The sequence below is a fragment of the Plenodomus lingam genome (assembly GCF_022343315.1).
Source record: "Plenodomus lingam strain CAN1 chromosome Unknown contig_3, whole genome shotgun sequence".
Classification (NCBI taxonomy): Eukaryota; Fungi; Ascomycota; class Dothideomycetes; order Pleosporales; family Leptosphaeriaceae; genus Plenodomus; species Plenodomus lingam.
Genome location: NW_027093944.1, coordinates 1,003,559 through 1,023,130, shown reverse-complemented (window position 1 = coordinate 1,023,130; position 19,572 = coordinate 1,003,559). Strand labels below are relative to the sequence as shown.

Genomic DNA, 19,572 nt, shown 5'->3' with positions numbered 1-19,572 from the left:
GTATCTTTCCGGTATTTCTTTCGGTGCATCTCTCATCCTGATCGATGAACTCAGGACCGGATCTGCTACGACTCAGCGTGCCTGCAGCGAAAAAGACGCAGAGAGCTAAAGACAGTGTGCGGATGCGGTCACGGTCGGTCCGATGGGGCGATGATGGAGAAACAGAAGAAGAAGTAGTAGTAGTAGTAGTAGTAGTAGTAGTAGTAGTAGTAGTAGTAGTTTGTTTCTTCTATAGAGTACAATATCTACTACATACTGGTAGTGCTCAATAGGTATACAGGTACCTAGGACCCAAGACCCAAGACCGGAAACATGGACGATCGGCCTTGTGTCTGCGCTGCTGTGGTTTAGCAAAAGTACCGGCACGTACCTACTCCACCAGCATGACGATTTACGGGTACGGCCCCTACTCGGAAATGCAGGGTCAATGGAAGCCCCTCCCCCCTCCCCATAGAAGCCTGGAAAACTCCGAAGCTTACACACACGCACACCAAAGCTAAACGCAGATGCAGCGGTCCCCAACGTCCCGCGCATGCGAGCTAGGTCAAATCGCAGAAGAAGGGGTAGGAGGGAGGGAGAAGCGTGTAGCGTGGCTTGCCAGAAGAAGCCCCCGCTTGTGGTACCCGGCAGGCTTTGTACATACTCTTAGGGTAACACATATCCCCACGCCACGCGCCCGCTTTGGGGTGACAGCGGCGCGAACGCAGAGGCGTGGATTGGATTGGATTGGACTGGATCCCATTCGGAATCGGGATTGAGTTTTTTTTTTCTTTTTCTTTATTTTTCCCTTCTTTGGGGGACACCGTTTGGGGCGACCGTTGGGGAGGGACGGGTCAGAGGCCAGTACGCACATAGTCCAAACAGGTTTTCCCTTGCAGTTGCAGGCTGCCCATCTCCACGTGTGACACAACCACGTGTTGTGGGCATAACAACGGTGGTGAGCCGTGCAGGCAGGATTCGGGCGAGGTACATGGAGTACATGGGGTGTACTTCCAGTAGGTACATGTTGTACACGGGCTAGTGGTTTATGTACATGTATGTCCATAGTATTGAGGAGGTTTAGAGTAGACACGCCCTTGAACATGCATCCTCTAGCACGGCCGAAGCGCGCTTTTCCCCTCCAAGCCACTGGGTGGAGATGGGTGGATGGATGGATGGAAGACCTAGGCATTCGCTGCAAAGCCCCATGGTGGTGGCAGTACCCTACTACTGTTACCGTGTACCCAACAACCCTAGGCCCAGAAAATAAAATCGCCAAAGAAAAGGTGGCCTGATTCCCCATGATGGAAAGAAAGGGAAAAGGAAAACGTGAGACGCGCTTCATGGCGAAAGCTCACGACTCGGTAACTGGCTTGCTTACATCGCGTAACCCGTTTGTCGCCGGTCCGATGAGCACCTATCGTACCTACTGTACCTACCATGGTACCATTCAATGCGTTCAAATGCAATCCAATCCAACACCCACAAAAGAAAATCCCCAACACCCACAACCACAAAGCCATGCCTCTCGCTGATCTGGCAAGCCTGCATTGCATTGCCCGCGTTGCCCGCGTTGCCTCGGAACACTCGCGTCGTGTCGCCTTCCCCAAGCCAGCCTTGACCCAAGTCTGCTTTGCGCTCAGCCCCACCCCACCCCGGCTGCACTAATGCTGCTGCCGCCGATTCAGATAAAACGCCCCTGATCAGATGGAGATTGCCGAGATGGTGCTGTGCAAAGCCGCGGGTGGAGAGGGTGCGTACGTACGTATGGGTGTAGCGGTATGGATGGGAATGTACTCTATGGATGGGATGGCGGTGGATGATTGCGAGTGCGTAGGTAGGCTGCACACGAGCTGGATGTGTGTGTATCTGTCATGTGCGCATTGCTACTGTGGTTAGGCGTGGGAGGAGGGAGGGTTGGTGCCCAAGCGTGTTTGAGGCGTTGGCGTGTGGCTGGTGGTGAGGACGTGCGGCGGATGGGGGGATGGGGAGTGATGGGGCGTAGGAAGAGGGTGCTTGCTTTGTGGGTTGGAGGGAGGAGATGGGTAGATGGTAGGTATTGCATTCATGTGAAATGCATGTGGCTGGGTGGTTTGTCTACTGTATGTAGAGTATGTATACTGTATGTATCTCTGGTTGGTTACAGACAGTGGCTGAGAGGGTGCTTTTGCCAAGCGGGAGAGTGATGGTTCATACTCTAGTAGGAGAGTATAGTATCGTGTCTGTAGTATACTATACTACAGTGTACGTGGGTACTGGAGGATGGATGGATTCCTTCATGATGCAAGTTCGGCTGCATCTCGATTGCATGCCACGACAGCGATAATTCGTTGCTTGTACCCCTCCCCCTTCCCGCCACCCCAGGGCTGTTCCTGTTTAGGCGTGGGCGCATCTTCCCCCCCTCGTGTCTTCTGTCGTGTCCACGACTGTCCCATGGTGGTGCGTTTGATTCATACACAGATGCCATCATGGGCCCTTTCGCGATGCATGGCCCTGGTCTAAACGGCTGCGGATCGAGAGTGGCTTCAGCCCATGTGCGACGTCCAGCGAGGGATTGGCCAGCGGAGACTTGTCCGTCATGCAGCCTGCTCCGTGTGTGGTCGTGAGGTTGGCCGCCCGACGCCGCTGATCCTTGCGCCTCCACGGCATCTTTTTCCTCTGTCTCGTTTTCTAGGGGGGGGGGGGAGGGCTAAGGGGGGGACCCGCGTCCTGCCATGATCGGATGAGGCAAGCGTACGACGGTATGGAACTCGACTATACTGTGGTAGTAGTGTCAGTGGTTAGGACGCATGTACGGGTACTAGTCTTTCTCGACATGGTAATAGTAAGCATGCAGCGCAAGGGCTTTGGTTGGTCCCTGTCGGAACATGCCCGTCGCCAGCGCTGTCCTGTACAGGATCCATTCACACCCTTGTCCCATCCTCGTCCATCCTCGCCCATCCTCGTCCCCATCCCTGCCTGCTCACGGCAGAGGCTCGTCACACCGAGCGACTACTCGTTGCCGGTGCGGTTCATCTCCGATCGCATCTGCCTTAGCCCGCTGCTGCTGTTCTTAGCCCTCGTTTCCTCACACGCCATGTCTGCCGCTGTGAGAGAGGCGCTGAAATCCGCATAGCTTTTGGCAGCCTCTACCTTGACCTCCATCACGGGACCTTAGCCACCCTTCTCTCGGCCGACGTTTTCTCTCTGTCTGCGTTACACCTGTCGAACCCTTCTCTTCCACCCCAGCCCGCAAACGCCAGTGCCCCCCCCCTCCCAGAGAAGCAAAAAAAGGTGTCACTTTTGCAAGAGAAGGATATCGCAGGCTTGCCCCCCTCCCATTGACCGTTGCGTCGTTCGCGACGTTGCCGACCCCTCACGGCCAACGTGCCCACGACACTACGTCAGCCACACCACCAACACCACCACCACTAGCAAAGACCCTTGGTCACGACAGCCCTCGGCTCTTAACCTGTACAATCGCTCCCATTGCTACAGAGACCCAGTACGCAGCCATCGAACAGCCGGCTGTCTTTCTTGTCGTCGTCGTCGCCGTCTTGCCCCATTTTAAGCCCTGGTCTTATTCCTTCGCTGGGTATTCCGACGTGCCCGATCGTTCTTGCCGTCTCTCACAGCGTGTTTTGGCCGCGCACTTGGGGAGGAAGGAACGACCTCGATTGCCGTGTCAGACGGAAGTGTACGGGTAGGCATATTGTGTTGTGGGATCCACTTACCGCTGCATCGCATCGTTGCAGTAGTTCGCTGGCGTCCCCAGTGCCAACCATTGCCCTCGTCTTAGCACTACCACCACCACCACCAAGAACCCTACGACGTGAGCATCCGCTTGCACCATTCTTCCAGTCATGGAGTCAGTAGAAGCCAGCAATAGGCATAGGTAGGTTGTTTTGCCCTCGAGTGCATCCCCATGGCACCTTTCTGACCACGCGTGACAATGAATTCAATTGCTGACTGTCCGTCGCAGCATCGGCCTACCCTCCATCAGCCATCTCGAATCAGATAGAGTCAAGCGGGAAGAGATGGATTACCAGCGCAAGCAACACGCAGCGGCTTCTACCATGCCCAGCCCGTTGCATCCTTACTCTGGCCCGTCGCATCTGCACAGCAATCACCAACCCCCACCCGCCACCTCAGCACCCGGCTCGCTTGGAGGCTTGCTGTCCCCCCCCGATTCACGGCGGACGTCTGGAGATGAGCAAGAGTCGCAACGGCCTACCGCCCGCCAGTCTTTACCGTCCATTCATGAGGCCCTAGGATCGGAGCAGCCGCTGCCATATCCCTCCACCGTTCCTCCGCCCTCTGCCCTGGTGTCTGCACCCCAGCACTATCCTCCACCCACCACGACCGCTTCCCCTGCAGATCAACGACCACGACACTTTGCTTCAGATCTGCATGCTAGCCAGGGACCGTCGAATCCTTTTTCACATCCACGGAGCCCATTCCTTGGATCGGGTGCTTCGCAGGCACCGCCGCCACCTCCTGCTGCTCAGCCTCAGAACGACGCTCTGCCACGTCCACCTTTTTCAGATTCACGACCGCCATACCCTACCCCTCAACAGAATCCAAAATTACCCACGCTCCATCCCTTGAAGACCGCACAATCTCCCACACCCAGCACGACTCGACCCAATATCTCGTACCCATCCTATCCCCCACCAGCTGCCCATTACGAGAGCGCGGCTCCTCCACCACCCAGCTCTATGAACCACCACCACCCCTACTCTCAGTATCCTCCCAATTACGCGCACTCGGCAACCTCTGCAAGCGCGCCTAATTCTGCTTATCCGCCGTCGGCTTCGACATACTCTGCTCCACCTCGATACCCACCACCGGCATGGAGAGACAATCATGCAGACATGACTCACATGGAGGAGAAGAAGATCAACCGCTCGAGCTTGGCCCCATATGGAGAGTCTGTTAAGCGTCATCTAGAGAGCTTCGATCTGGAAGCCTCCCTAAACGAGGTAAGCATGTCGATCATGGGGCAGAATAAGACTTCGGCTAACTTTCCCAGATGGCTGATGGTTCGGGACATATTGCCGAGTTCTCCAAGGCATACCGGCAACGTGCACATGAGAATCAGCGAATTGGCATGACACCACAGTCGATGCCGAGGCTGGAAGAGGTGGACGAGATGCTCAAACAGAGCGAGAGGATCCAAATGTCTCTTCAGCGTATGCGAGACGTGGTCTACAACCACCACCACCAAGCAACCATTGTCGAACCACCACAGGATCCCCGTTATCGTCCAATGAATGGTTACGATCATGACAGTGCAAGTAATTACGGTGACGATGGGAAGGGTAACGGCGGCTTCGCCAACGGTGACAGCAAGACGAGGAAGCGTGGTGTAAGTCTGAACGTGCATGTTGATATATTCTCATTTCTAACATCGTTCATAGCGAGCGGCTCCGCCAGGACGATGTCATAGCTGCAACCGTGCGGAAACGCCAGAATGGAGAAGAGGTCCAGATGGTGCGAGGACACTGTGCAATGCGTGTGGTCTACGTAAGTATCATACATGTCCAGTACTCTCAGTAGCCACTAACAGACATGACAGACTACGCAAAGCTAACCCGCAAGATGGGTGGCAAGCAAGCCATGACCAGTTCGAATCTGCGACCCAAGTCACTGGACCAAGGATCACCCGCAATGTAATATGTCTTTTGCCTATCCGAGCTTCTTGTTGTACATGGTTTGGAAACAAAAGTTTTGTTTTTATGCGCGCATCCAAGGGCCATTTTGTTCTCCCCCTACCGTTCGATCCTATATACACACCGAGCATCTCTCTGGGTTACCGACAATCCCAAGCTCCTCGCACATTCTTTTTCACCGGAGCGTCGGCGCACGAACTTGCATTTACAGGATCCATCCTGTCAACCTGGACACGTCTTATCCCGAGACTTGCACCCTCGCCCTGCTCATTTCCTACGATTACGAAACAACGAGAGCAAAATCTGCGCCACCCCATGTTGCTGCTAGCAAACGAAACCATATATACCACGCTTTTTTATCTTCTCGCATGTCTTAGCTTATCACCAAGTCGCATTTGGGCACATAGATTGGGAGTTTTTTTTTTCACATTTCACAGATTCCCGAGGGTGGAGGGCGTTTATCATTTGTTGTGCGCATGTGGACTGTCCGTCTTGGCCGTCTTTGAGGGCGGCGCCTGCTTTGGACTCAGTCTTGGTTGTTCGATGGATTGGCTTCGAGGGCACGCTTCCAATGGGATTGTTGTGCTGTGTATACCATAGCAGTCGTATATTGCTTTTCGCCTTTCTTTCCTTTTCGCTTTGCCTGGACCGACCCATGTATCGCGGGTCTAGGCGAGATGGTGTGCAAAGTGTGCAAGTGCGCCAGAGGGACGTCTTGGCCCATTTTTGTATGTATGTGTGTGTTGTGTGTATGTGTGTCTGTGTCTGTGGGTTTTTTGGGGGGTTATTTTTTTCTACACTTCTGATGGGCGTTTGCGAGAGATACCATGGGGCTTTCAGGCTCCCCCGCTTCAGAATCTAAAGATGTATCTGAGCTGATTGTGCAAGTTGGCTGGATGTGTGGGTGTCTTTTTTAGAGGTGGTGAGGGTTGGGGGTGGATCATATATGCGTGTGTGGGTTTTAGTTGGAGGAATGGGGCTCTGGTGTGGGTGTGTGTATTTGACTCTCTCGATGTATGTTCACATGGTTTTTCTCTGTGTGTGTATGTATGTGTGTGTGTCTATTTATCTCCTCCTATTATCCTCCATCCAACCTCCCACTTGACTTGGACTCTTTGAGTATTTAGCAATAGACAGCCAGACAGCCAGACAGACAGACAGCAACAGCAGCAATATCTCCATCCCAATCCAGTGCAAATCTGCACCCTACTCCTCGAGCAGGTAGAATATAACAGACTAGCCTTGGCCTTTGTTTGGTGGCTTTTTGAGGGGGAAATGGGGTGTGGGAATAGGTATGGGGAAATAGTAATGGGGAGTGACGTTGCGGGGCTGGAATGTTTGAGGTGGGGGAGTATTGTGGAGGGAGGGTAGGGGGGGGGCGGGTTTGGATGGGGTTTGGATGGGGTTTGGATGGGGTTTGGATTGGGGGGTATGGATGGGTGTGTGGTTGGATGTTGGTGTTGGAGACTGGATGTTGGATATTGGCATTGACAGCGCATAGATTTGTGTGTAGGACAAGACATATCAGCAGACGGTGTGTAGCATCTACCACCAAAAAAAAAAGACGAAACTCTTCTACACAAATCGTCAAATCGCAAAACACATCCCGTTCTCCCACCACCAACGACGCCCCCCTCCCCTTCCCAACGCCGCAAAGCAACAACCCGATCCAAAAAGAAAAAGTTGCCGTTGCCACTTTGCCCTCTGCCTCTGCCACTGCCGCTCGGCAAAAGCACGTCCGTTATATAGTATGAAATGGGGGAACGGCAGGTTGTGCAAGCGGCGTGCCCCAATCTGCCGCTCGACTTTTGTACTTGTACATAAAAGACAGGAATACATGCCGCAGCCCAAGACTTGCAGATCCTATTCAAAGGGCTTTGCGTGCCCCGAGGGTAGGTCCACTGGTGCCTTGGCAGCAAAGGGCTGGGGTAGTACGGAGATGGTACAGGAGTCCACTTTGTGCACGTGGCCGGTGACAACGGTAGGCGAGCGAGTGTATGTGTGTATGTGTGTGTGTGTGTTGTGTGTGGTTACCAAAAGAGTTCCTGTGCGGCTTTGATCGATACTGTACTGTGTGCCCCCAACCTAGGGACGATTTGCGGCCCGTGCATTCGGGTCTTCTGCTTGTCTTTCGCTTGTCAAATCTGTCTTTGGAAGCGAAGGTGGTGCAGTGCTGGAATCGATCGATGCCGATGCCGATGTGGTGCGCGTGAAGAAGAGGCTGTCAGCCGCAGAAGGATGTCTCACTGGGTCTATGTCGTGTTCAGGTAATTTCTTGTCCATGTCTCTTTCTGAATCCCTCTCTCTCTCTTTTCCTCTTTCTTTCTCTCTTTCTCTCTCTCTCTCTCTCGCTCTCGCTCGCTCTCTCCAGAATGAGTCTGCGACACACGAGAATAGAGGGCCATGTGTATACATTCGGAAAGAGGATAGCTTCCGGCCCGTTCCCCCAGCACCACGGCGTCAGCCTGCATTAGTAATCAAATCCGTACTTTGGATTCCGATCTCTTCGGCGCGCGTCGTCTAGATATTCGCTTCTTCTGAACGTCGGCGAATATAATTTCGTTTTTTCTCGGCCCTTCATCCACCATCTACAGTATACATACAATACGTTGGATACGCATTGCTTTTCTTCTTGGCGACTGTTGCTTCTATTTTCTTCCTCGCTCCCTTCCCTAACCCCTCCATCGCCCCCTTGCCTTGTGGTAACCGAGGCGAAGAAAAAAAGAAGGCGTCCTGCAGCTCGACGAAAACTACCAGCCCTGCGTGTTGCCGCTTACCTTCTCTCCCCCCCCCACCCCAACCCCCCACTAAACCATTGGGATATCTGCAGTGTGCCCCGAAGAAAGCCTCCCCGCAATCGCCGTCTCAAGAAAAATTAAAGACCGTTTTTTTTCCCACCCATTCAGACGTTCGCTCGGGCCGCCCCGTGTGACCCTCGGGCTGTTGGACAAGTCACACGAGATTTGTGTGAACGGTCGTTTGGAAAATGGGTCTGCTGTGAGATGTTGGCCTGCTGTGTTGTCTGTGTCGCCCTCGCTAACGGAGGTTGTAGTGCGCTTGGGACGCCGCTTGACTGGCCAGAGGCCAAGAAGGTCGCCGGCCAAGTCAGGTCATGGGGAATCGAAGTATGTGATTTTGTGTCCATTGGGCTGGTGTGAGAAGTTGGTAGTAATTTGTTGGTGTTAGCAATTACTGGCCATTTGGCGGAATGCCAAGGGCAAGGAAAGGGATGCCCTGCGTTGGGGAGACGAGGTGGGTTCAGGCATGGCAGCATGCCGACGACGAGATTCGGTGCTGATGTGAGGGTTAGGTTGAATATCTGGTCGTCTGTTACGATGAGGAGAACCGCAAGGTTCGACTGTCGCTCCGGCAAGCAGATATCTTGGCTGCGTTGGCGAATGATGAGAAGCTCTTGCAGCAAGGCAGCGGAGTACCTGACCTGCAAACAGGAGATGCCGCGTGAGATGAGATGGAGACTGTCTGCTGCGCTGAGCTGATCGTCGTAGGGCCAAGGAGAATCCCCCACCGGTATTCCACCCAGAGTTTGGGCGGTTCATGCTCGAAGCCACGCCTGGAAAGCCTTGGGGCATTGGCTTCAAGGATCTTCTTGATGTTGAACCCAACATGAAGTCGAGGTACAGGGCTGTCTATCCACCGTGCTCGATCAACCTCTGACATTTCCGCAGACGGAGGATTGCTAAGGATCACATGGACAGCACCGAATTTCCCATTACATTGACTACTTTTCCTCGACTTGGGTCAGCCGATTGTATAGTGCCATCATATCCAGTCTCAGGGCCCAAGCTACGTTCCCAGTTTGTCCCTGACGAGATTGCTAACCCGCACATTCGCTTCCCAACGCTGGCCGCTAACATTCGCTGGCGACGAGGGAGGAAGGTGCAGGTCAATGTGCCCGTTTTCAAGGACGAGAATACGCCCTGGCCATGGAAAGATCCTACTGTCAACTATGATCTCCATCAATGGCCGGAAGATGACGATGTGCGTAATGGTGCTGCTCCAGACAACTTCATCCACATGGATGCCATGGCATTCGGCATGGGTAGCTGCTGCCTTCAGATTACCTTTCAAGCGAAAAACGTTGAAGAGGGGAGGACTATGTACGACCAGTTGAGCCCACTTGGGCCCATTCTTCTGGCTCTGACTGCGGCGACACCAATCTACAAGGGCTTCTTGGCCGACACTGATGTCCGCTGGAATCAGATCAGTAGGTCAGTAGATGACCGTACACCAGAGGAGTTGGGAGAAAAGGTAGGTTTTGTAGTCACGTGTGTGATGGCCAGCGACTAATGTATGTTAGCCGCTTCAGAATGATCGCTGGCGACTACCAAAATCGCGCTATGCGTCCAACTCGACATATATCTCGCAGGATCCACGCCTACGCCCAGAGTACCTCGATCCTGATCTGATCGTTGATGAGGCCATCAAGAAGCGCCTGGTAGAAGGTGGCATGGACGATCTTCTAGCCACACACTTTGCTCATCTCTTCATCCGCGACCCCATTGTCGTCTTCGCCGAGGACCTCGAAGAACTCGATCTGACAAAGGCCGACCACTTTGAGAACCTGCAATCGACAAACTGGCAACACATGCGCTTCAAGCCGCCGCCCGCGGGCTCCGACATGGGCTGGCGCGTCGAATTCCGGCCCATGGAGATTCAAATCACAGACTTTGAAAACGCGGCGTTTTCCATCTTCATGGTGCTACTGACCCGCACCATTCTCTCGTTCAACCTCAATTTCTACATCCCCATTACGCTCGTGTCGGAAAATATGGAAACCGCACACGCGCGCGACGCCGTCTCGACGCAGAAATTCTGGTTCCGCAAGAACCCATTTGGCTCGCACAGCGGGAGTAGATCCAACGGTGCAACGGGCCCGTCGACACCCGCCGCCAGTCGCCCCGCGACCCCAGGACCGCTGGGCCCGGTGGAAGACGAGTACGAGCAAATGACCATCAACGAGGTCATCAATGGCCAATCGTCCACGACTGACGGCGGCTTCCCCGGCCTCATCCCCCTCGTTGAATCCTACCTGAACAGCATGAATGTCGACGTCGAAACCCGCTGTGATCTCGCCACCTATCTCGATTTGATTCGCAAGCGCGCCAATGGCACGTATTGGACGGCGGCCAAGTGGATCCGCCACTTTGTGCACACGCATCCGCGGTATCAGAAGGATAGTGTGGTGGACGAGGAAATTGCGTTTGATCTTGTCAAGGCGGCGGAGCGGATTACGAGGCAGGAGGGGAGGGATGGGTTGGGCGCGGAGATGTTGGGGCGGAGGCGTTGATGTGGATGGAGTCTTTGTGGATGGTGATGGTGGTGAGCTGTGCCTACTGGTGCCTGGTTGGTGGATTATGCATGGAGAAGAGGGAGCTAAGATGGAACGCCGCATGATCTCAACGTTGATTTTGACAAGATTCAATGTGATTGAATGTATTCTGAGTACATGTCCATGATAGATCGATATCCATATCCATATTCATATCCATATTCAAACACCCTCTCACACACCTCCTATCCCCCACTCAGTGACAGAAGAGGGAACTCTCGTAGGAGAGGAAGCCTTGCGAGGCCTGGCGGGGAGGAGGGGGTTTGTAGCGCCGTCTTGTGCTATCATGTAACATATCGTGTAGATAGTATGCTAGACCGCTGTGCCATGCCGTGATATATCGCTGCCATCTCATACCTCGAACCCCCAGCTCCTCTCCCATACAAATCCACCACCACCACCACAAAGCATCACACATCGCACAAACAACCCAACCCCACCCCAAACCGCCCCACAAAAACCCCTCCACATCCCCACACCCCAAACCATAAAACGAAGAAAATTAAAAGAAGAAAACTGTAAACGCTATTACCCCCCCCCCTACCCAAGCATACTCCTCTTCCGCCCCCTCCCCCTCACCCCCTCCAGCCTCCTCAATACCTTTCCGCCGCCACTCCAGCTCTCCCCGTACGCGCGCAGCAGCTCGCGAAACAGGGGTTCGAGGGCGGGATGGGTGGCCGCGAAGGCGCGTTCGAGGACGTAGAGGTCGACGGCGGCGTCTTCGGCGTGGATGGAGGCGCTAGTGAGGCCGAAGTCTATGAGGTAGATTTGGCCGGGGAAGGTAGAGGGTGATGCTGAGGTTGATGACGAAGACGATGCCGACGGTGGTGGACGCAGCATAATATTACTCGTCGTCAAATCACCATGACAAACACCAAGTTGATGCAACTTGCCAACTTCGCTCCCCACCCTCCTCATAAGATCCAAAATCCCCTCTTCATCCCCATCTCCCTTGCCATTCACCCCCATCCCCCTACCAACCCACCCATCCAAAACCCCCCTCACACTCCCGCCCTCCACAAACTCCAACACCAACCACCCGGCCTCCCAATCCGCCCCCAACACCCCCGGCACATGCACCCCCTCGCGCTTCACACGCACCAGACTCCTCGCCTCGGCCAGCAGCCGCTGCTTCGTCAGGCGGCGGTCGAGCGTGGGATGGCGGTATGGTTTCGGGGGCCGGTATTTGACGACGGCGGGGGTTTGTGGTGTTAGGAAGGTGGTTTTGTAGACGAGGGCTTCGGCGCCTTGGGTTATGGGGGTGAGGGCGGTGGGGAGGAAGGGTGGGGGGAGGGTGTGGAGGGGGAGGGAGGGGGGAGGGGGGGATTGGGGAGGGGCGGGGTGGGGTTCGGGCATGATGGGGTTGCGCTCGTGTGTTTGTATGGCGGTTTGTGTCGTGGGTTTTGAGAGGTGAGAAGGTCGTGTCGATGGGCGATGCCAGAGGCCGTTTGGTTTGCCTAGGTGGCTTTGGTGGAGGGCTTCGTTGCTTGGATAGAGATCTCCGTCCCCCCCGTATCTTAGAGTGCCGTACTTCAACCCCACAACTTCAACAAAAATAAAGACCGTCCCAGCAACCAGTACTTCACAAAGCGTCACCGTATTTGCGCGCGACGCGTCGAGATGTTCGGGTTGGAGAAAAGAGCCAGGTAGGTACGGTGTGTAGTTGTTACCCCGCGGCGCCCGCGATGTGACCAGGGCTGCTTATCGATTTCTAGCCAGCCTTGAGCCTCAACACCACTAACGATCCCACGCTGCGCCACGCAATCCCATCCAATTGTCTCTCTGCTACCGAATCGTTCAACACCTTTACACTTGACGATTCCTGTCAATGTGGAACATAGCTGGGCATTATCATGATCCATGTCAATTTCCCGTAGGGCTATATAGAACATTGAACACACATGCCAGCTTCTCCTGTCTAACGCTTCATGTTCAATCTACGACTGCAAAGCACACTACCATCTCAATCAACCTCACATCACACCATCACTCAAACAAGACACTGCACAAAAATTGCCACAAGCGAACGTACTTTAGCATTTATCTTCACTCATCCTACATGACCCCAGCCTAAGGCCACTCTCGTCTCAATCGCCGTGCTCTGGGTACTGTGGCCCTTTCGCCCATCATCCCCTGCCCCAGGGCATCCACCATTGCAAAAGAAAATGAATGAATGATCCCAAACCGAAAAAAACTCTCAACTTAACAAACATGCGCACACTTCAGTGACCAATGATTTCCCAAAGAGTGCAATGAGCTCCAGCCACAGGCTAGGAAAGCTCGGACTGTAAGACCACGATTCTGCACAACAGAAGAAAGCCCAAAGAAAAGAAAAAGAGCCATCAAATACTGACTCTCACTGCAAATCGCAAAAAAGAAACACAGGTCAAAGTCAGAAGAGGATCTTCCAAGGAAGATAAGAAGGGTAATCTCATAACATCCGAGAAATAAAACGGTCGAAACAACCCTATGACCAAAATGCATCAACAATTCACTAAACGATAAGGAGATGGTCGTAATGGGCCGTAAGATGAAGGCGTTCGAAAAACAACGCCGCGGTAATATGCACAAAGGGAACCAAGCGTCCCTTGAATATTTTCTTCTTTGCCACTCTCATCGTAGCCCCTAAAACATGGTGCTCTTACGCTTCTCCACGTTGGTGAGAACGAGCTTGGGCATGGTGCGTCGCTCGCCCCAAGTCTCCTCTGGGCGAATGTCCACCAAGCCACCTCCGACAGATCCGCCATCGTCGCTGCTCATGCTGTTGGCCGTGTAAGATCGGTTGATGGAAACGCGATCACACGAGCGCTCCTTGGAAGCCTTGCGCTCCGAACCGATAGCACCGTTGGCTGCAGCGCGGAGGCTTCCCACACTGCGCTTGCCAGACAAGCTGCTCCCTCCACTGCGAACACTATCCGAGTCATTGTCCGACGACACAAAGTTTTCACTGTCAGGGGAAACGCTGCCGCTGCCCGTACGGTTGGCACGGCGGCCCATACCCGCTCGCACAAGGTTGCCAATAGCCTGGCGGCGTTGACGGGTAGCAAAGTTCTTGCTACCCTCGTGCTTGGTAGTGGGGCGTTCCTTGAGCTCCTCAATCGACGGTGGGTTGCGGGGCTGACGGACAGGATGTTCGCCAGCTCGTGCTTGGCCTGGGCCAAAAGTTCCCGTCATGGGTGTGGCCGGGAAGCCAACAGGGCGCGTAAACGCAGACCGGGGACCTTCTGGGGTCTCTGCCTTGGCGTCAACGGCGAGCGAAGACAGGTTCTTCTTGTGACCACGACGGAAAGCGTTGGCCGAGGGTGGAGGGAGCGGAACGACATCCTGGGGAGGTGTGTTGGACTTCTTCGGAGGCGAAGTGCTGCGCGATCCCCACGGGCTAGGATTGACCTCGTTGGGAGGAGACACATGGAGCACCGGTGTGTCGACCTTGGGAGGCGAGGGAGCAAAACCAGGAGTGGGTGGCGGAGGCGATTGCGACAAGCCGGACAATCCGGCAGCAACCTCTTGCTGGTAGGCCGGGTCGACGACATACTGGTACTGGCCCGTCATCTGGTTAAAAAGGAGGTAAACACCTGGCTGACCAGTCTCCTGGATCATGGGCGTGTTCTGGAACTGTTGACCGTAGACGTTCATCTGCGGAGCATATTGTGCACCCTGGTGGTACTGCTGTTGTTGGCCCATGCTTCCGTTGAGGTTCATGCCGCCAAACTGTTGAGCAGTCAAGGCAAGAAGCTGCTGCTGGAGTTGCTGCTGCCTCTGTGCGAGATAGAGCTCAGTAGCCATCAGCTGGGCAGCCACATTGGGGTCCATCTCGCCTTCGTCGAACTGGAGCGAGGGAGGAGCCAAGACCTGGTCATACACAGGCTGCTGTTGTTGCTGTTGTTGCTGCTGGGACTGGTGCTGTTGGCTAAACTGGTTGACACCAGTGAAGCCCGAGCCAATGGCGGTCTGGGGACCCTGCGCACTGCGGTTGAAGTCTTGTCCCGGGAAACGGTTGTTGGCATTGTTCGTTCCGACGTTGTGCTGGCGCTGGTTGTAGGGAGCCGAGGCAGGGGGTTGGGCCGAGGTGGGCGTCTTGGGGGCAGTGCGCAAGCCAGCAAGAAGATGAGAGCGGCTGGTGCGAGGCGTCGCAATCGTGTCCTCGGCGATGGAAGCGACGGTTGGGGGCGAAGCAACACTGAGACGCTTCAGAGCAGCACCCTTGCCTCGAGAGCCGAAGCTCGAAGTAGGACCACCAAAGCCGCTCTGAGGCTGGAAATTGTTGTTGAATGTCATCTGAGCGAGACCGCCAGCGTCCATGCTCATTGTGGCTGATAAGAGGGTTGCGAACAAAGAGTTGTGCGACAACAAAGGATCTGCGTGGGGGTGCAGACCGGAAAAAGGATAGAGAAGTGAAGAGGGTGTCCGAGGCGATGAGAGCGATCCAAGGAGCCGCGAGAGAAGGATGGCCACACGATGCTGTTCTGAGCGGAACGGACGGATGTACAAGGCGAGTGCGGCAAGGCAGACGCGCGAGGCTGGCGATTACGGGATTAAGGATCGTAACTGATCTGGTATGTAAAGTAGTGGTAAGGTATGGATCGAAAACCGGCCGATGGGCAATGCAGTTGGAGCTATTAACAAGAATCTTCAGAAGACGCCGTGTTGTCTGATGGTGGTGAGCTTGGACGCGTCGTGGGTTTGCTCGAGGCGGAAGGGTCGGGAGCCACTCTTGAGGAAGGCGGGTTGCAAGGGCAGACAGGCAGACCGACAGTGAAGACTGGCTAGTGCGCAGAGACTAGATAGAAGCAGAATACACGAGCTGTCCAGTCGCAGACAAAGGCCAGGTGCGGATGCAGGCAAGCTGGTCGAAGAGGATGATCGGATCGCTCGACGGGCGGGTCGTTGAGGGGGTGTTGTAAGGGGTGAGCTCTGTTCGCTGGGCTTTGCAGGCTGCAGGCAAGGCAGGCAGGGAGCAACGGGACTGGGCGCGCTCTCGAAGAAAAAGGCGAGGATTAGGAGGGATAATTTGGGCGAGGAGTGTGGGGGAGAAGCTGGTCCAAACAACAGGAGCAGGTAGAAGATGCAGGGACAGCACGCTGCTTTTTTAAGGCGAGCGAGAGAAGAGAGTATAGAGAGAGAGAGAGATGGGTAGTAGATAGAGCGAGAGCGAGAGCGAGAGAGAGAGAGATGGAGAGAAGATAGAGGGTAGAGAGGAAGAGAGAGGGGAGAAGGGGCGAAGAAGAAGAGATGGAGGGGCCAGGGGAGGAGAAAAAGGTGAGGAGCGGCAGCAGAGCAGGCCAAGGGCAAGCAGGAGCAGGGCTTGGGAGTGTGTGTGTGCGTGTGTGTGTGTGTGTGTGTGTGTGTGTGTGCCGACACTGCGACTGGCTATATGGCCGCGACGGGGCGAAGGCCGGCCCAGCCCTACGCGGTTAGCGTCCCCATGTAGCCTGCCTGGCCTGTCTGGACTGCCTGCCGCCCCTCCCCTCCCCCCCCCCCCTGGCACCGCTCCCCGGCTTGAAACGCTGGCATGGGATGGCCTCTTTCTCTCTCTCCTACCTCTACCACTCTACTCTACTCTACTACCAGAGAGAGAGAGACACACACAGAAGAGTCCAGACAGACGAGGGAGGGCGGAGGGATGTGTTCCTGCGTCATTCTACTGGGTATTGCAGGTACCTACATACCCTTACCATATGCTGCTACGGGCTGGCTGGATGGACAATGAATGGATGAGGATAACACTGGTCGTTTCGTGCTCTGCAGTCAGTCACATCTTCTCAGGTTGTTGTTGCTGTGGTTGTTCTATCTATGGTGTTACTTACCTACTGTACTATTACCTACAGGCTACTATCGTACATACCCTACCTACCCTTTTGCACGCTCGGTGCCTCTCTGGAGACGAAGGGGGAGCTTCTTCGGCCCACCCTGGGATCAACAGCAAGGGAGCCGACCAGCCCAGCCAGCAAAAAACGCACGCTCACAACCAGCCTTCGCGGCCGTCTCTGATTAGCTCGAGCGTGTCAGGCAGACAAGAGCACACCGCAACAAAGACGGTCCATCCAATCGACAGCGTCTAGATAGCCTACGGTACAGTACACACAGTAGTAAGGTGGGTGGACAACAACTGGACTGGAACCTGGGAACCACTTATTCGTTGGAACGACAAACCTACTTGTCCATACCTACTCCTACTAACCCTACCCCAACCCTACCACCAACGGCGGCTACGCGCTGGCTGAGCGTTGGCCATGCACACGCCTGACTTGACTGGCTAGCGACATCAAAAGGGCACACAACATCCCGGCCGCCGACAAGCAAGCCATGGCCCCATCCATGCCCACACCCTTTTGCTTTTCTAAATACAGCACAGCGCCCACCCACCCATCCATGACCTCCAACAGCATGCACACAGCACCCACAGTACGTACCAACAGTAGGTATAGGTACATGAATAATACTGTACGGTACCCCTCTCCTGAACCATGGGCGTCCAAGACCAGGACGACATCGCTAGGTAGCGGGTAGCCTGTGCACACTAACACAAGGTATGATCTTGTAGTGTGTATGTACATAGGTAGGCAAAGGCAATACCTGCCTGGTACGGCAAACAACCAAGTGGATCAAGTAGGTTATCATCATGAGACGGCCGTCCAATGCGCCCTCTTTTGTTCTCTTTGCCACTGTGGCCTTCCCCCCCCCCCCCCGCGCGCACACCGTGCATGAAATTAAGAGCCAGACTTTGCCAGCCTGCAGGACTCGAGCGTACTGGTAGGTATTGTACGTGTATTGTACCGGTAGGTATTGTATATTGTACGAGTCTACGAGACCAACACCGTGCACCCACCACCCCGTCAGCACATCAGCACATCAGCAGCACATCAGCGCATCAAGCTCGATCCAACCGACCGTCCTCCACGCGCAATCTGGCATGCACGTCCTTGTGCGGAGGGAGGAAGGACCTCACCTCAGACCTGCCTGTCTGACTGTCTTGTTCTCCTAAACTCACAAGGACGGACAGGACGGACAATTACGCTGACTCTATTCACCTGTTACCTACTGTACACACCTATCATCACCTGGCTACCTCCTCCCTCTTCCTCCCCATCCTCCTTATCCTGCTCATCCTCTCCTGCCGTTCTGCAGTCCACCTAGCCACCGTTTCACACCCACGACTCTCCCCTGCCGCGTCTCAGCCTGGCGCTGAAACCCTCCCAAAACCAGCCTCATCCGTGCCCCCGTCCTCATTTCCCTACCCACCAGCCCGTGCACCGTGACCCGCCAAGCACAAACCCCTCGACTTCGAGACGTGCTCCTAATTATGTACAATACTACCGTTGAACTTGCTGTTCGAACACGCGTGCCAGATCTGGGGTCATCCTAAATGGGAAGCTCCTTCAGAAGAGGGGACGAACCCTTGGACGAACCGGTACCGATGCAGAGCGCCCCTCCTCCCGCACGACCTAGTGAAGTGTCTTCACACCGCGCCCCCTCCCCCCCCGATCGGACAAACTTTCCAAACTTCACATATTAAATCCCAGACTTCATCTTTCTCGTTTGCCCAGACCCCCCCACGCCCCGCTCTCCCGACTTCTTTTGCAGCCACGAGCCGCGCTAGGGTAGGTCTGTGGTGGCATGTCATATGACCATGGGTTTAGCGTTGGGCGACTTGGGCTTTACTCCGAGTGGTTAGAATATCCCTGTAGGTTCAAGTCCACGTTACAGTGGCAAATTTTTATAGTTATATAAACTAGCCTATAGTTAAGTATAAATTAGAGTAATTTAAGCAAGTAAACGTAGTTTTTATTACTATCTTTTTTAAACGTATTCTAAACCTATTCTTAATAATATATAAGTATTCCTAAATACTATACTAGAGTTTAGTATAGTAGTACTAGATAATATATCTAAACTAGATAGTAATATTAGAGATAAATTTAGGCAACTATATAAAGTGCTAGAGGAGGATAGTAGTAGTAGTATTAAGGAAGTAAGTAAAAGTAAATAGAATAAGTTTAGAATAGGTTAGTAATATATTATAGGGGCATAATATATACCTTACTTATAGTAATAGTTAAGGACTACTACTTATACTAGTAATTATTAAGTATATAGCTATTCTCCTAGTATACCCTTAATTATATAGCTAAGGGTATAGGTATATAATACTAGTTTAGTAATATAAAGATAGCTCTTACCTAATAAGAGAAGAGGTACTTATATAGGCTATATAGGTAATATATTAAGAATATATTCTTAAATTATTCTAATTCTAGTAGGTATAATACTCCTACTAGTCTATCTATCTTAATAGGCCTATAACTTTACTATTCTTTAATAGCTAGCTAGCAAGCTAGTATAAATACTAATACTCTAGAGTAAAAGCGTGTAAGTATCTTAAGAACACGTTATAAACGTGTTCTTATTATATTATTAATAATATATTATATAATTAGATCTAAACCTTAAAAAGTATAGTACCTAAGAAAATTCTATAAAGAGAACTATAAATAAGAAGCTATTATTATAGCCTTATTAAGCGCTTCTCTTTAAGGATTTATAAGGACTACTAGGTATCTTATTATCCTATAATAAGGACTATAGTAAATT

The 19,572-nt window shown here is 53.4% G+C and overlaps 6 protein-coding genes across 6 annotated transcripts; 3 read left to right on the top strand and 3 right to left on the bottom strand.

The window, feature by feature from the left end:
* Nucleotides 1-1,419: 1,419 nt before the first annotated feature.
* On the top strand, nucleotides 1,420-1,647 carry IAQ61_007737 (uncharacterized protein; the record flags this gene model as incomplete). The annotated part of the gene is made up of 1 exon (XM_066097712.1): nucleotides 1,420-1,647. The coding sequence occupies one exon, from the start codon at nucleotides 1,420-1,422 to the stop codon at nucleotides 1,645-1,647; it is 228 nt and encodes a 75-aa protein (XP_065952209.1).
* Nucleotides 1,648-2,445: 798 nt separating this feature from the next.
* IAQ61_007736 (uncharacterized protein) lies at nucleotides 2,446-2,628 on the bottom strand (the record flags this gene model as incomplete). The annotated part of the gene is made up of 1 exon (XM_066097711.1): nucleotides 2,446-2,628. One exon carries the CDS (start codon nucleotides 2,626-2,628, stop codon nucleotides 2,446-2,448), a length of 183 nt encoding a protein of 60 aa, XP_065952208.1.
* Nucleotides 2,629-3,821: 1,193 nt separating this feature from the next.
* Nucleotides 3,822-5,634, top strand: IAQ61_007735 (uncharacterized protein; the record flags this gene model as incomplete). Its single annotated transcript, XM_003842073.1, has 5 exons — nucleotides 3,822-3,853; nucleotides 3,941-4,940; nucleotides 4,991-5,326; nucleotides 5,379-5,484; nucleotides 5,537-5,634. The coding sequence occupies 5 exons, from the start codon at nucleotides 3,822-3,824 to the stop codon at nucleotides 5,632-5,634; spliced, it is 1,572 nt and encodes a 523-aa protein (XP_003842121.1).
* A 1,505-nt stretch (nucleotides 5,635-7,139) lies between these two features.
* On the top strand, nucleotides 7,140-10,938 carry GCS1 (Zn finger-containing GTPase- Activating Protein for ARF; the record flags this gene model as incomplete). The annotated part of the gene is made up of 7 exons (XM_066097710.1): nucleotides 7,140-8,627; nucleotides 8,683-8,755; nucleotides 8,817-8,882; nucleotides 8,941-9,089; nucleotides 9,137-9,265; nucleotides 9,317-9,899; nucleotides 9,949-10,938. Exons 1-7 carry the CDS (start codon nucleotides 8,617-8,619, stop codon nucleotides 10,936-10,938), a joined length of 2,001 nt encoding a protein of 666 aa, XP_065952207.1. The 5' UTR covers nucleotides 7,140-8,616.
* Nucleotides 10,939-11,520: 582 nt separating this feature from the next.
* IAQ61_007733 (uncharacterized protein) lies at nucleotides 11,521-11,820 on the bottom strand (the record flags this gene model as incomplete). The annotated part of the gene is made up of 1 exon (XM_066097709.1): nucleotides 11,521-11,820. The coding sequence occupies one exon, from the start codon at nucleotides 11,818-11,820 to the stop codon at nucleotides 11,521-11,523; it is 300 nt and encodes a 99-aa protein (XP_065952206.1).
* Nucleotides 11,821-13,605: 1,785 nt separating this feature from the next.
* Nucleotides 13,606-15,288, bottom strand: IAQ61_007732 (uncharacterized protein; the record flags this gene model as incomplete). The annotated part of the gene is made up of 1 exon (XM_066097708.1): nucleotides 13,606-15,288. One exon carries the CDS (start codon nucleotides 15,286-15,288, stop codon nucleotides 13,606-13,608), a length of 1,683 nt encoding a protein of 560 aa, XP_065952205.1.
* Between the last annotated feature and the right edge of the window lie 4,284 nt (nucleotides 15,289-19,572).